This window comes from Arachis hypogaea, chromosome 2 (assembly GCF_003086295.3).
Source record: "Arachis hypogaea cultivar Tifrunner chromosome 2, arahy.Tifrunner.gnm2.J5K5, whole genome shotgun sequence".
In the NCBI taxonomy this organism is placed as follows: Eukaryota; Viridiplantae; Streptophyta; class Magnoliopsida; order Fabales; family Fabaceae; genus Arachis; species Arachis hypogaea.
In genome coordinates this window covers 90,067,989-90,083,018 of record NC_092037.1, presented here as the reverse complement: position 1 = coordinate 90,083,018, position 15,030 = coordinate 90,067,989, and the positions used below count along the sequence as shown (strand labels likewise).

General features: G+C 35.1%; 1 protein-coding gene across 2 annotated transcripts; it reads right to left on the bottom strand.

Annotated features, from left to right (window-relative positions):
- Positions 1 to 2,295: 2,295 nt before the first annotated feature.
- On the bottom strand, positions 2,296 to 14,752 carry LOC112750313 (uncharacterized). 2 transcript variants are annotated; one of them, XM_025798973.3, is made up of 27 exons: positions 14,354 to 14,752; positions 14,085 to 14,244; positions 13,328 to 13,420; positions 13,143 to 13,248; positions 12,887 to 13,055; positions 12,388 to 12,562; positions 10,981 to 11,109; positions 9,991 to 10,536; positions 9,275 to 9,889; positions 8,699 to 8,767; positions 8,420 to 8,536; positions 8,091 to 8,342; positions 7,854 to 7,901; positions 7,640 to 7,774; positions 7,336 to 7,500; positions 7,146 to 7,208; positions 6,952 to 7,059; positions 6,452 to 6,535; positions 6,328 to 6,375; positions 6,049 to 6,123; positions 5,014 to 5,109; positions 4,855 to 4,935; positions 4,702 to 4,773; positions 3,671 to 3,715; positions 3,505 to 3,588; positions 3,050 to 3,153; positions 2,296 to 2,811 (listed from the first exon to the last, which is right to left on the bottom strand). In XM_025798973.3, the coding sequence occupies exons 1-27, from the start codon at positions 14,569 to 14,571 to the stop codon at positions 2,667 to 2,669; spliced, it is 4,002 nt and encodes a 1,333-aa protein (XP_025654758.1). In that variant the 5' UTR covers positions 14,572 to 14,752; the 3' UTR covers positions 2,296 to 2,666. The 2 variants fall into 2 exon arrangements, with proteins under 2 accessions (XP_025654758.1, XP_025654766.1); XM_025798981.3 differs by having other exon boundaries at positions 12,469 to 12,562; positions 14,354 to 14,751.
- Between the last annotated feature and the right edge of the window lie 278 nt (positions 14,753 to 15,030).

Genomic DNA, 15,030 nt, shown 5'->3' with positions numbered 1-15,030 from the left:
TGATACAATCACATGATAACGTTTTTATACCCGCTATTTTTAGATAATAATTAACGTCGTCAATATAAAAAATTATTATTACGTAATTAAAATTTATAAATACGTACATTTATATTGATGGTATATTAAAATTAAATTTAAATAAAAAATAATATTGGTATAGATGATTTCATTCTAATTATATTATTTTTCTATTTTGTTTTTCTATTTGGGTTAACTTTTAATACTCATTTTGGTCTTTGTAATAGTATCAATTAGGGATGGCAAAACTCCCTCAGACATGGGGATCTCTGCGGGAACTGTCGGAATGGGGATCCGACTATGGAGAATTTTTTCCGTGAGAATGAGGACGGGGGACAAAATTCTCCCGAGACAGACGGGGACTCGAGTGGGAATCCCTGCCCCATCCCCGCTAATTTTCGAAGTTTATAAATTTACTTAATTGTCCTTAATAGTTTATTTCTCATATATGTTTTTTGGTCATTTCACACAATGGATGGGGGACAAAATTCCCCCGAGACAGGCGCGAGGACTCGAGCGGGGATCCTTGTCCCATTCCCGCTAATTCCCGAAATTTATAAATTTACTGAATTGTCCTTAATAGTTTATTTCTCATATATATTTTTTAGTCATTTCACACACACACACAAACCCAAAACTCTTAATTCTCATTTGCATAACTCTTCTTCAATTCAAAAATTCCTAACGTTATCCATACTCCATCCAACCTCTCAGCAACCACTCTCTCGCCGCTCTCCCTTCTCACCGCATCGTCACACCTCATCGTGCCATGATCCTCACTGCGTCGTGCTCTCTATTTGCGGCGTTCCTTTTCGTAACTTTGTCGTCGTGTCCATTCTCCTCTCTGTTGCCGCGTCTCCCACCTTGTCCACTTCTCTATTCTCTGGCTCGCCGTTGCGTTTTCCCACTGCGTCATTTCGAAAGAAGTCATCATTTTATCGTTTAGATTTTTTGTATAAAATCTTGTTATTTTTGTATAGAATGGATAGTTACATCTCTATTCATATGGAAATTAATAATTAGTTAGAATTATCAAATAGATGGGGAATGGAGTCCCCGCAAAGAATGGAGCCCTATGAAAAATGGGGATAGGGAACAATATTCCCCCATGGCGAAAAACAGGGACGGAAACGAGGAGTAAATCTAGGACGGAGATGGAGAGCAAGGAGGCATCCCCCACCCCGCCCTCGTCCCATTGACATCCCTAGTATCAATGCTAGCTAATTACATAATAATGTAGAGTTTAGCAGTATGGGATTACCAACAGTAACATCTCATTATCTCAACATGCAGATGTTTCTCAATCTCTTTTTGGTTCTTAATGATTATCATTTGTCATTTATATACTAATTACAACCTCAATTAAAATTTAAAACTTAATTACAAAGGTATTCGCCAAATTATCATTATTGAATAACCAACTTATAGTGAACATTTTATTGTTTATTATAATTAATATTATTTACTATTTTTTTAATGTAAGAGTACAATCTGTATCGATATAGTGAAGCAAAAGGAATATTTTTTACTTGATGGATCTGTATTGAAAAATGGCTAATGCTATAATGATTAAAAAAGTTTAATTTTATAATTGAATATTATAACATTATTATTTGTATTTCTATACTATCATCCACTTAATATTGATTAGCGTCTTTAAGTCTAATAGTAAGAATCTTCCGTAATTTAGCACCTATAGGCAAGTTAAATATTATGTATACGTTCACATTTATTTATTATTTCTTTGTTATATATAGGATGAAAATGTAATAAATTCTTAATTATATCAACCTATCAGCAGCAAAAGTTACTTGCAATGACAAACAACTGCACTCCTACAGAGAATAAGAGAAATATATTTACACCACCTTTTGTGTATACCTTTTTTTTTTTTCTTGCACATCTTTTGGTTTGGAGAGTAATTGGATTCTTTACCTCTCGGAATAAAACGCTATCCATTTAGTGTAACGAGGTGCAACGCCTTCCACTGAAGGCAATGCCACTTTACCCCCTTTATGTTCCATCAAGCAGCAGATGATTCGATTAAACTTTAAAGCTAATAAATTATACACCATAGCTTATCCTATAAATCTCAACTAAAACAAGTTCAATACAAGTAAACATTAGAAGGCAAATAGATGCTTAGAATCTAATGAGACAACATTTTAGTTTACCAAACCCCTGGCTCCTTTGATATATTAAGTCATCGACCCTTTGACATACATGAAATTCAATGAAACAAATGCAGGACCAACAAGTACATAAACATTGGTATAGGATCAAACAACGAAACCAAAATTGGGATTAAATTGAGGAAAATATTATTACTACACATTTTAATATACATTCTTTCACCTATAAATTATCACACCAGCTTGTTTTCCTGTTAGTGAGGGAAGGAATGATACAGGCTCATGCCCAAAAACTATCTAGACCTACCTAACTGTAACAAATTCATCTCGCTCTTCATTCCCCAAGATTATTGAGAGGTAGCAGCATGGCCAAACTAGAATCTAGGTATATGTGACAAGTTTATCAGTACTGGTTCTTCATTCCCTATACTATTGAGACAAGTCGCAGCACCAGTTAGTCTAATTGGATCTAGGCTTTCCATTGATTGAATAATAGATTCCACCACTTACAGTTCAGCTAGCCGTAGATGATTCTTTAGATTTTTCTGTCACCGTATCCTTTTCGGAGTTGGATGTCTCTGCAGTCTCTGTTTGACTAGTTTGTACCTGACTTGTAACCTGAGACTCTGATACAATTCCCAGAACAACCAGCACAGACCTGGACACAAATTCAAAATTTAAAATCAGTAACAAATTGGCAAATACAAGAAACAGAGATCCAACCTAAAGCAAAAAAAGGGGAACCCACACAATTGACAACCCCAAAAAGAAAAAAAGAATCAAAACTATTAATCAGGAAATAAAGTAGAAAAAAAAAACAGATTCAAGATGATATTTAATAGTGAATGTGAAACAAAAGTCAATTTCACAGCACTGTGCCAAGTGAACTCATGAACCTGGGAAGTGTAGACTGTATATCTGGCTGGCTAGCATAAGCAACCAATGGTGCCTTTAGTGCTGCAATTCTATTTAATGCATTTTCCAATTGTGCTGGAGGTAGCTGCTTGCATGCATACACCACCAGAAAAAACATCAGTAAAAATATACAACAGCAGCAACAAAACGTTTTCAACTATAAAGAATTGGCTGATCAAATAACGCCAACTATCATATGCTATGACTATAAATAAGTCAGTAAAATATAAGTCCCTTTAAACACAGTTTGTCTTATAGCATTGAACAGATATATTTAAAATTTAGAAAGTAAGAAACTTAAACATTGTTTAGAATGAATAAAATCCACTAGCTTCCTTTTTAAAAAATAAAAATATTAAATATTAAAAAAACAGCTTTAAACAAATCATAATTTAAGCATGAACAAAATTAGCCCTAAAGAAAAACATAATGTTACCTGAAGCAAAACTCCAAATGATTGAGGTTTTGTCAACTGAGCACACTTCAAGAATCCCACCCACAACTTTGGGTATTTCCAAATCTGGAGCATTTCAACAAGTAATGCATATAAACTCTAAACAGCTCGATTGATTTACAAAGAAGTAAGTAAATAAAATAATAACCTGCTTCCTCACAAGCCGCGAGAGAATTCCCATTATAAAGTCCACCTAAATGTCAATATATGATTTTTTCCCAAAAGAAAAAAAAATTATTAAGAGACTAAATGATTAAAAAAGGAGAATAATGTATCTTCACAAAAAAGTAATGAGCAGCTGAAACCTAAATGGATAACTGATACAATAAAGCATGCCACATCCTTCGCTTATTAGGTAAAAATCACTGAACATTAAACAAAATGACCAAAATTATCTGTGATCCGAAATTAACATAGCCTTTTCAGGACATTTTCAGCAATCATAAGAGTATCATTAAATTCTCTCTAAATAACCTGCATGATCCTGAAAAAGAATTTTCTTGAGATATTCTAAGAAACTCCAGGATCATGGCTATAAACTTTTATCTAAAATGTAGTTAACCACAATTTTCAAAACGTGAAAAATCAGGGAGTGACTAAAATGAGCACAATTGGTGTATCAGTAAACTCAATCTTCACCGTCGAATTGCAAGGTGCATGGTAGCACTTGCCACACACCACAAGGACAAGACAAAACTAAGGGCTTAACAATATGGATCTATTTTGTTCCATGTGTCATTTAACTCATGGAACCCTACTCATACATGAAAACTTCCATCATATTTTTACCCCCCTAACCAAACACACCCCAAGATATAAGTTTCCAAGAACTAGTAAGTTCTCACAGAGCTGGCACCTAATAAATGTCAATAGTTTGTACCAAAATACCAAATTCAAATCAAACAATGAAAGCAGGTAAAAGGGTGAAGGTAGGTTCATTTCATGTGACAGTAAGGAATTAAGTAGAAGGTAGCATCCCACACACTAAAAATAAATAAGCAAAGACATAATATATAAGCAGCTTAACTTTGAGAATCATTTGGGATTTCAAAAACAGAGACATAATTCTAAGCAATCAATCATTGTAAAAAATAAATTCTGGTAAACACCACGTACTATAGAACCACGCATGTTCCTTTGCATTATAATTCATAAATTTTACTTGGAAAAGCTTCTTACCAACGTTGGAAAAGCACCAATTGCTTGCAACACTGTACGCATAAACAGTAAAGGAAGAGGAATCTGCTCAACCTGCAGGCACATGCAGCTTCCATGATGAGACCAAGTTGAAAATACATTCCAAATATGTAAAGCCATTTCCCAATAACTCACTAATTGATTCAAAACTTTGGCAAGAACTTCCTGGGTAAAAGTTTGTCGTTGCTCAAAGCAAGCATTACATGCATCTGTGACCTGCACATGAACATTTCAGTTATGTAGAATCTATCAAGAATCACTGCAATGCCTTAAATGATTATCATACAAGCCTGCCTTTTTCAAGGGAATCCCATCTCTTTCTGGGTCAACTCCATGTATTGCAATTAAGACTTCAGCAGGTGTGAGCACAGGACCAGCTTGTGATGATCCCTGCATAAAAACTCAACAATCAAATTCATTCAATTGAAAAAATGAATTCAAAGTTCAGAACAATTTTTATTCTAGTAAAGAAAATGAAATATATGTCTAACAAGTAACAACTTTGTGATCAAGGCAGTTGACTCTGAAATATTAAGTTTCACGGGGAATAGAATTTCATGAGAATTTAATCAGCAGGATTGCATGTACCCTATCCATCATTCTACCTCATGATGAGGTGGTTTTCCTTGTTATTTTTACTCCAACCTGGAAAATCCTAATTCATCATCATGGCTGTTATCCACTCATGGAGTGGATATTTGAATTGTGAAGATTACAGGATTAGAAATCTCTAACCCCAAGGCCCAAGATATCAACCATAGGATTAGTTCTGATATCATCCTAGAATTGAGAAGACCTAATTCTACCACAAAAGCTATCTCAAAGTGTTGGAAACAGGAGGAGATATTATAATGTATTTTAGGTGTCTTTAGGTTAGTGGACATAGATCAGTCATAGTTTATTTCTTGTATGTAAATTTTTTTTTCCTTTTGGGTATCTCAGATTGCATAAAAGGCTTGCAAAGGTTGAAAGAACTTGGTTGATCTGAATGAAATCCTTTCTCTAGATTATCCAGAGTTCCTCTCAACTGATTTCAATGCACAATCAACATCTTTGCAGTTGTGCCTCTTGAATTCCCCAATTTTTTTCTTTGGATCTAATCACCCTCCTCAACTTCAATACTTTGAAACCTATCCAAAAAGAAGTGTGAACCTTTTTTTTAAACTTAGTTTTTGCCTCCATCTTACCTTGTAAAGTTAAGCTTTTACAATATTCCAACAAATCTATGAACTTGGTTCTACCTTTACTCAAGCTTTAAGAGTGAGGTATGTCTCCCTAATCTAGTTTAGCATTGACAACTCTAATTAACAACTGTAAAATGAAAGTTACCTGCAACATGCGACTAAGCGCTGCTTGGAACTTCTCCAAAGGAAGATTCACAATACTCGGAAAAGCTGGCATTACCTACCAAAAAATTTGTTAAACCATGTTGCATCAGATGAGCTGCTCAAGAAATAACTCCAAAGAAACATATAGGCCCCACAATTTGTATTTATCCATTGAAAGTAAATCAAATCACAATCTTATTGGTGTATCTTCACATGACGGCTATATTATAAAAACTATGGTGAATGTAAAATCCAATTGGAAAGGGAAAAAGGGGGGAACCTCATCTTTTTGTAAGAATGGTAATATTGGAATAAGAACCTCCGCATCCTGTCAAGCGAAGAAAAATATATATAAGATGGAAAAATCAGTATTTCAAGACAACTGATACAAGCATTTCATATACCTTAAGTTTTGAATCATGCAACTGCTTCACTGAAACCACTAAATCCCTAGAAGGGACTGTACCATCTGTAAGTGTATGTAACACCTGATAAGATCAATACTAACGTGTCAATATCCACCAATCGTATAAAGTCAGCATCTCTTCTACTCAACTTCTATAAATTAACACAAAATATACTCCCTCCAGTTTCAAATAATTGTTCATTTGAGATATTTAGATTATTTTAAATTCCGTTTTCCCCAAGTATACCTTTATTCAATAAATGATTGAAATAAGCAATATGGATAAAACGGAATGAAAATGGAAGAGGAAAAAAGTGAGAGGAATCATAAAGTACGAGATATCATTAATATTAAGGAAAATTTTGTAAAATACTTTTTCCGTTTTCTGTAAATTCAATTCTTCTCAATCATTTTCTTAATAATATTAGTATAGGCTAACATTAAACTGGATGATTATTAATATATACTTCATAAAACAAAATGGGTGGAAGTATAAACCTGCATTAGGAGGCTCTCGCTACCAATTGGAGGATCTGAAATAATTTCAAGGAGATCTGGAGATGAGCCCATAGTACGTACTAATATAGGAATTTGACGCTGAACTGCCTGCACCATAAAATGAAAGGTATAAATAGTGGCAAAAGTATCAAAAATGAAATAATCACTCTAATGCCATATCTGGCACCCCATACCTGCTTCACTGCTTTTGATGTGCTCTTATAGATGGAAAATATTTGGCGAAAGAGAGAGTGTTTCTGCCATCACAGAGCAACAATAATATATATATATATATATATATATATATATCACACTTATAGTATGACAACAAAATTAAGTTACAGAAACAAGATGAAGGATCCAGACTAAAAAAAACACCAATACCTTCGTACACAAAGCAAAATACAATGACATTAACCTCTGAGCCTCAAAAACTGATTCTGGAGAGATACTTTCAGATGTGACTGGTTGACGATTATCTGGTGAGATGTCCTTACTGCTGCTAGTCATTGATGATGTCTCATTTGCAAGCTTTTCAGTATCAGGTCCCTGAATAGAGGACGAAAGAACAAAAGAGCAAACAAAAATATTATAATAAGGTTAACAGGAATTAACAATGTGACCAGGACTCTAGTTAAAAATAATAAAAGAGAAACAAGGGTAAATAAGCTAATAAATAAAAGAATACCTTTTGTAAATCAGCAAGGGATCCTTCAGCATCAGTAGCTTCAGATGCATCACTCGTCACTGAGCACAACATCTCTTTTGCAAAATCTTCTATTTGCTTAGAAATGGATGGTAAAGGATAAAGCTTATTTGCCACCTGAAAGAACTCAAGTTCTTAGCCAGTGATGTTATCAGTCAACTTAATGTTTTAAGAGGAACTCTTATTCTTCAATTACCAGACGTATAGCCTTCATACGCACTTCTTCCATGTGATGCACTGCACTCTTCATTCCAAAGGACAATAAATATCAATCGAGAGATCAAACTTTGCAAGTGAAAATTTACAATTACTAAGGAAAGCAAGCTATAAGGTCAATTTAAGCATGAGGAAAGAACAGTAAAAGGGGAGGACAAATAGCAACAATAACAAGAAGCACCATACTATTTCATAAATAAAGAGGTAGGAACCAAACCTGTAAAGCAATTTTTAAGCAGGTATTCCGAATGGGAGGCCTCAGAAGAATCAAACTCCATACAGCACTGAGACCTTGAGTAACTCTGTCGGCATTCAAAGAGTTTGACTCCTTTTCAATGTTATCCCCATTTCCAGGAGAACACATGTTCTCTAGAATTTTCAAAACTGATTTTGGTAAATATGGTGATTCACTGAGCAGTTTGCTTAATGATTTATCTGAAGGTGGGAAAGAATCTCTAAGTGCTTCTGCCTGCATAAGGATTAAACAAAAAGTTCAATGCTAGCATTGCAAATGGACAAAAAAGAAACAAAGGAACAAGTACAGACCACCGTTCGGAGGAATGTTTCATATGCAGAAGCTGCAGTTGTGGAAGAAAAGAAGTCAGGCTCCTCTTCAGCCTCACCAAATAACCTGTAGAGGACACGCAATGTCAACTCGTGTCCCTGAGACATTAGGTAATCATTGTCAGCATTTATAGATTGTGAATGAATGCAGTCTGCATGCGATGGGTGCAAACTTGTATGAGAACTGATTAGTCACAGTAAAAACAGTAGCCAACTCAATTGGCACATATGCAGTAACCAATTTTTGAGATATAAGCTTACCTCATGACCAGTATAATCAACCAAAATATGATCTTGTAATAGTTTCCACGGGTCTAATTCCAAGGGAAACTGCATGAAATAACCCAAGAAACAAAAAAGTGAAGCCATTATTCCAAAGTGGATGATTAAGCAATTGTGTATACAGGTCTTGCTACTTATTTCTATATCATTTTTGTGCAGGTGGTAGATAGTAGCTTCCACCATAGAGCCAAAGAACAATTCGATTTACATAGCAGAAGAGAAGAAAAGATCAAAATATGAACTATAACTATACATTAGACACACAAGAAGTATTTACATCCTAATTGCTTTCACTTGAAAACAAAAAAGGTAATTACATAATTTTGATAATCAAATTTTTACGTATTATGGAAACACTAGAAAATAAAAGCTTAATGCTACCATAGATAATGACTAATCATGTGTGTATAAACTAAATGGGGTGCTCCATGCATCTAAAGGAAAGAAAAATATAAAACATATCATTTAGTATATGAATCAATTATCCTAATTGTAAAATAATTAAATTATACAAGTAAAAACGAAGAGTAAGAGTTTGAGAAGCAAGAATTTCACCTCTACTCCTAAATAAGCAAGTATTGAAAATCGGACTTGTGATCCTCCAGCTACAGCTATTTGCTTATATGCATCAACAATACGCATGAAACACAACTTTTGCAATTGATCCTTTTGCTCATCTGAATGGTCAACAACAGGTGCAATCATCTTTGGCAGGACTACACGGGAAGGCAACACAACCGAAGTAGCTGTTGATGACACCAAGCTGTTGACATCTGCAACAGCTGCTTTTGGGCTGAGCTCCTCAGATCTATCTGTAGATACCGATGTAACTAAGTTCAGTGGTGACCTTTGATCTAAACTAGTTGCTTGTTCTTGATTAGTTTCTTCATGTTGAATCTCAGACGAGGCCAACGAGGAAGCAGCCAAACTTTCGGAATAAGCATCACTACGACCGAAAGAATCCAGGCCAGGGATTCCACTCTCTATGTTTCCAATATCATGAATATTAGAAGGCACAGTTGCACATCCATTCTCCACTCCAGGTATGCTGGCATCAGAGGACGGAAAGTCAGTAGGAGAGGAGACATTTTCGGAAGTAAGAATTAGTCCAGAATGCACAGCAGCACTATCTACCCCACTTGCAGAAACTTCTTCGTCCCCTTGAGACCTCTATAATATGCACCAAAGTTAGGATTGGAGGTAAATGAGAAATAAAGATGTCTTAAAAACAAAAATATGAGTTAACTAAATAAAATAAATTATAGATTTACCTCATTGGAGACGGATTGATGAGCACCAAGAAGTGATGCTATTGGTGGGAAAGTACTGGAAAGTGACATGACGCCAGCCACAAAAGATGGTGGATATTTAGCCTTGTCATCAGAACCAATAATGTTGATGTCATGCAGCAGTTCATCATCTCCTTCGGAATTCGGGTAAGGTAGGTGATGCATATTTGCCATCACCACATCAGCAAGCAAGTCAGCAGAAATACTTGATATAAGAATTTCCAAGGAGGCAACAGCTTCTTCACCTCGTGCAACCAAAGCACCAAACATGGCAACAAGCTGCTGCACATGGCCATTATCTACATCTCCTTTTGATGATTTTGGACCCATTGAAGGAGTGTCATCCTGAGAGTTAGTGGTACCTCTGCCTAACTCTTTCTTAGGTTCCTTTAAATCAGAAGTTGTTTTGACACGTTTTATAGGCACATCTTCATCTTCAGCTAAATCACCTCCATTTTGTGATCCTGCTCGCTTACTAGCCAAATTACTGTGCACTGAATCACATGAATTTACAGCATGTTCCTCTTTCTGCAAAAGATAAAATGCTAATCAACAATTGAAGAGCAATGCCCTTTAAAAAAAATATAACCATTAGCAATAAATGCTGCCACAAGTATACCAGTAAAAAGGTCTCCTTTTAGTCACAATTTAATATACCCTTCCCAATTCCCAAAGACACCCTTACTATAAGAAATACACTAGCAAATTCAAAGTGAAAAAGTTACTCAACAATCCATGAAGACAACTCTAAAATTGGAACCAAAACTCCAACTCTGTTTGGCATTAAAGAAATTACCATCTCTTCCTCATGCATATAGAATTATCAATCCTTTATCTATATCCATTAGTAACTAATATTTTATCCAGCTGACACGAGTTCCATATCTACGTGTATACAGCTCAAAGAAGCACATATATAACAATGGAATAATCAAAAAAAGAAAAAACATCCCAGGAAGGCAGGGTAGTTACCTTGATAAGTGGTTGAACATCTTTCTCTTTCTCTAAGCTTCCGTTAATATCAGATATCAGGTGGAAAACCTGGTCTGCCTTACCATCAGACTGCATCTCCTTCAAGGCACCAGCCAAACGATCTCTCCACTATGAAAATGAAACTAATCATTTTTCTATAAAGCCGGATAAAATCAAATTTCACAAATATGAAATGTGAACTAGACTACTCATACAATCTCATATGAAAAAAGTTAGAATTACTAAATTATTTTTATACTTTCAACTCTATATATAATTTTGTTCACAACCAACCCCAGAAATAGAAAGGGATATATACATCATTTCTTTCCAATGACTTATTATTCCAACAGAAGCATATGATTTGCAAGACAATGAATTACAATAAAAGGTTTACATATAAAACAATAGGTTGTGCCAAATGCAAACTACCACAAACCAAGAAATTAAAAGACATCATCTCAATGCAGGTAAGCAACAAAGTTTTAAATAAAAATTAGGCATGATTTATTATATTAGAATAGCACTTTCTAATACATCTTTGAACACATTAAACTCAAACCTTCTTGAAACTCATTTTCAATGCAAACTTATAAAATATTAAACACAAAATAAGCAATAAGATCCTTTTTTTAATCAACAAGAGATATCAACATTGGGAGAACAATAATACAAGATAGAAGAATAAGAGATCATCCTCACGAGCTATAAAGACAAGGAAAAAAATTATCAATGAACCATAGCTTTTCCAATCTCTCAACATGTCTAAAGGGAAGAAATTCTCTAAAACAATGAAGAGCTTTACGCCAAATATAGTCCAGACATAAATCCCATCCTTTAAAATTGTTTGGGCCCAAAGTATGCAAAATCACATGAAATTTTATGTCAATTTCTCGTATGCCTATCTGTTTCAGCAATAGGTTCCCACAGCATGCAAAAACCTCTCAAGTAACACATTTCCTCCTAAAATATCTAGCTTCTCAACCTTACAAGGTATATCATCAAGCACTCATGCCCTTCATAATAAAATACCACTCTTGTTGCTTTCAAACTCCAACATTTAGCCATTTGTATACTCAATGAATTTTCAATCTGCTTATTTTTCTACAACTGATCCACCCAGAAAACCCTATGGCTGCCTTACTAAACACTGCCACTTCTACTGCCCATCAAACATTTTTTATGACATGCAAATATAATAAGAAATTAATATGGAAACGCAGTAAATATTCAAAAATATAGGCACTACTAAACACCAACATAAGTCACTTCAGAAGAAAAGGAAATAAAAAAATCCAACTCTATTCAAATTCAATTCATCTATACGACACTAAAAGGTGTGCAACCAAAAACACCATTAAATTAAACAATCAGGATATCAAGCTCATCTTAGTCTAAAATAAATACCGGAGCAGCACTTGGATGTGTACATTTTGAGCATGTCAGAAAGGCATTCTTCAAAGCAAGATGTGCCGCTGTTACACTCACCCCATTAACAACAGTGCTCGGGGGTTCCAAATTGAGCAAAACAGGCAAGATGCGGCCATAGAATGTAGGCCTGTCTATTGCAATAGCTGAAAGGCTAGGAACATCAATAAGGAAATCAATAGCAAGCAACTAATATTTGGAGAAACAGAATTCTACAAGCAACGTTATCAGCAATCAATTAGTGACACAATGTTATCATTTGTGTGTGGCCATGTGTTTCTCTGCATGCTTGTGGACAAAACCGAGAGAGAGAGAGAGAGAGAGAGAGAGAGAGAGAGAGAGAGTGGAGGTTGAATATATAGAATATTTTTAATCATGCAAATAAGGACTACAATACGAAGTCGTGTGCCTTTTGAAACCACTTGCTTCATTAACTAATGGGCAGCAATCAAATGGCGTATAAGAATTGATAAAATACCTTTTAATTAGCACAATGATCACTGAGTTACTCAGAGACTTCACAGTTGGAGACCTGAGTTGATCAAGCAGCAGACCCAAACTGTGACTAGCTTCAGTTGACAAATCACGAACATTAAGTACAGGATGACCACGCCTCAGCCATGATATATTAAACCCCATGGGCCTTCCTGTAAACAGATGAGAAACCATGTAAGCAAGTAATGGAGGAATACATCAAAATTACCTTGACAAAAATTTCTGCTGAGGTTTAAGACCTTGATGAGGAGTGGGCTCCAAGGAACCATTGGGATCAGGTGTGTAAAGACGAATAACTGCTTCAACAAACTTCAGTGCCAGCAGCCTTGCACCACCACTTCCATGCTTAAAGTATATTAAGAAAGAACCATCAAACAATAGACCAAAACAGTAATTCCATATTTTGAAGAGTGAAACTACTTACTTGAAAAGCAATTGAGTATACTTTATCTTTGAATTTCACCATCCATACCCATGCAGATTCAAGTGCACTGTCTAAATCACTAGAATATAGACCCTAAAAAAGATAAGTAAACAAAAATGAAAATGTCCATACAGTCCCAAAAATAAAAAAGTATTCACAAGGTAAGATGGAAGACAATCAATAATAATAATAATAATAATAACAACAATAATTTTCAAAAGTTGAGCATGAACACTTGCTAAGTTTTCTCATCAATTTCCTGATTTCTTTTGGTGGAGATATGAATAGTATACTTGCTTTATCAGTTTCTATAAAATGTTTTAGTTCTGCACCAAGAAGGGGGAAACCAGATTTAGATGGATGGCGACAAAACATACATAAGAGTAAAATTCTAATGCTTTCAACACTATTCTCTCACTTTTGGTCCTTCTCGATTTATATAAATAAATTCTAATCTAACTAGTCAACATCTCTCTCAACTTGGAACACCCCCATTCCATTCTAGAAGCAAGTAGAGTATTAACAATTGTTGAATACAATCAGAATAGCACCTATCTCAAGATTGCCAGAAAGAATTTATAAAAGAAATCAAAGAATAGAGCAAACTTCACAATATTATCTTTCAGATGCATGAATTTGAGAATAAAATGTGATAGTAAAAATAATTTACAATTGACTGAACGAAAAGCTCAGAGACTGCGAATTCACGCATTGACCCAAGAAAAAAATGAAAATTGAAAATTGAAAAGAGAAAAACCTGAAGTGCGATTTTCTCAAGCGTGGAACGAAACAAATCGATTCCCAGCAATATAACTTGTCGAACAACAGCAGGAGTGTCATCGTCCAACACTTCAATCAGCACAGGCACAATGTCTGGCAGGAACTCCGTGTTCTTCAATCCAATTTCACCAACCATCCTGCATGAAAACACCAACAACGAAAACAAAGTTCCAAATTCAACTTCCAATTGCACAAACTCCAATGCCGTAAAATCGAAAGAGAAAAGCTGGCGAATTGGAAGCGTACTCGGTGACAAACTTGCGAACGGGGCTGAATTGATCAGAGAGGAATTCGAAAAGCGACGGGAGAAACTCGGCGAGGATTACGGGGTCCTCCGGCGGAAGTTGGCGCCGCAACCGGCGGAGAGTATCGAGCTTGGAAGTTACATCACCGGCGAACTTGGCAGAGTTGAAGAGGTTGGCAAGCTTCTCGCGCGAGGTCGGGGCCATGGCTTTTCCGACCATGACTGAAGAAAGAAGAAAAGAACCCTAATTTTCTAGGGTTTGGATAAAGAGGGAGAAGAATATTTGAATAATTTAATGTTTTACTCACAACAATGGTGTTTCTTTCTTAATTTTACAAAATTATGGTATTTTCAGAAACGAAGAAGAACGTGGTACTATCTGCTTGGGTGGGTAGTGGGCTTCAGAAATCACGCGGTGCGATAACTTATCTCAGTCATGGGTCGGGTCTATTGGACCCGAAATTTTTTATTCAAACATGGATAAACTATTAAATCCGCTCCTAACTTTTAATATGTTGATAAAAATACTTAAACTTTTTTTTTAGTAAAATGTTTATGTATATGATCTAAAATTTTATAATAATATTTAGATAATTATTTAAAAAATATATAAAAGATACTAAAATTTGATTTTTAATTTTTTGGTTTTTTTATTATAAAAAAATGTAAAAAAATTTAC

Bases quoted from the DNA above. Each gene is read 5' to 3' on its own strand.
- LOC112750313 (XM_025798973.3), bottom strand. From the start codon at position 14,571: ATGGTCGGAAAAGCCATGGCCCCGACCTCGCGCGAGAAGCTTGCCAAC. The intron at 11,110-12,387 runs GTATTTATTTTA...TCATTTTCATAG, and splicing joins CACATCCAAGTGCTGCTCCG to TGGAGAGATCGTTTGGCTGG. The intron at 8,768-9,274 runs GTGAAATTCTTG...TATTTCATGCAG, and splicing joins TTGCTTATTTAGGAGTAGAG to TTTCCCTTGGAATTAGACCC.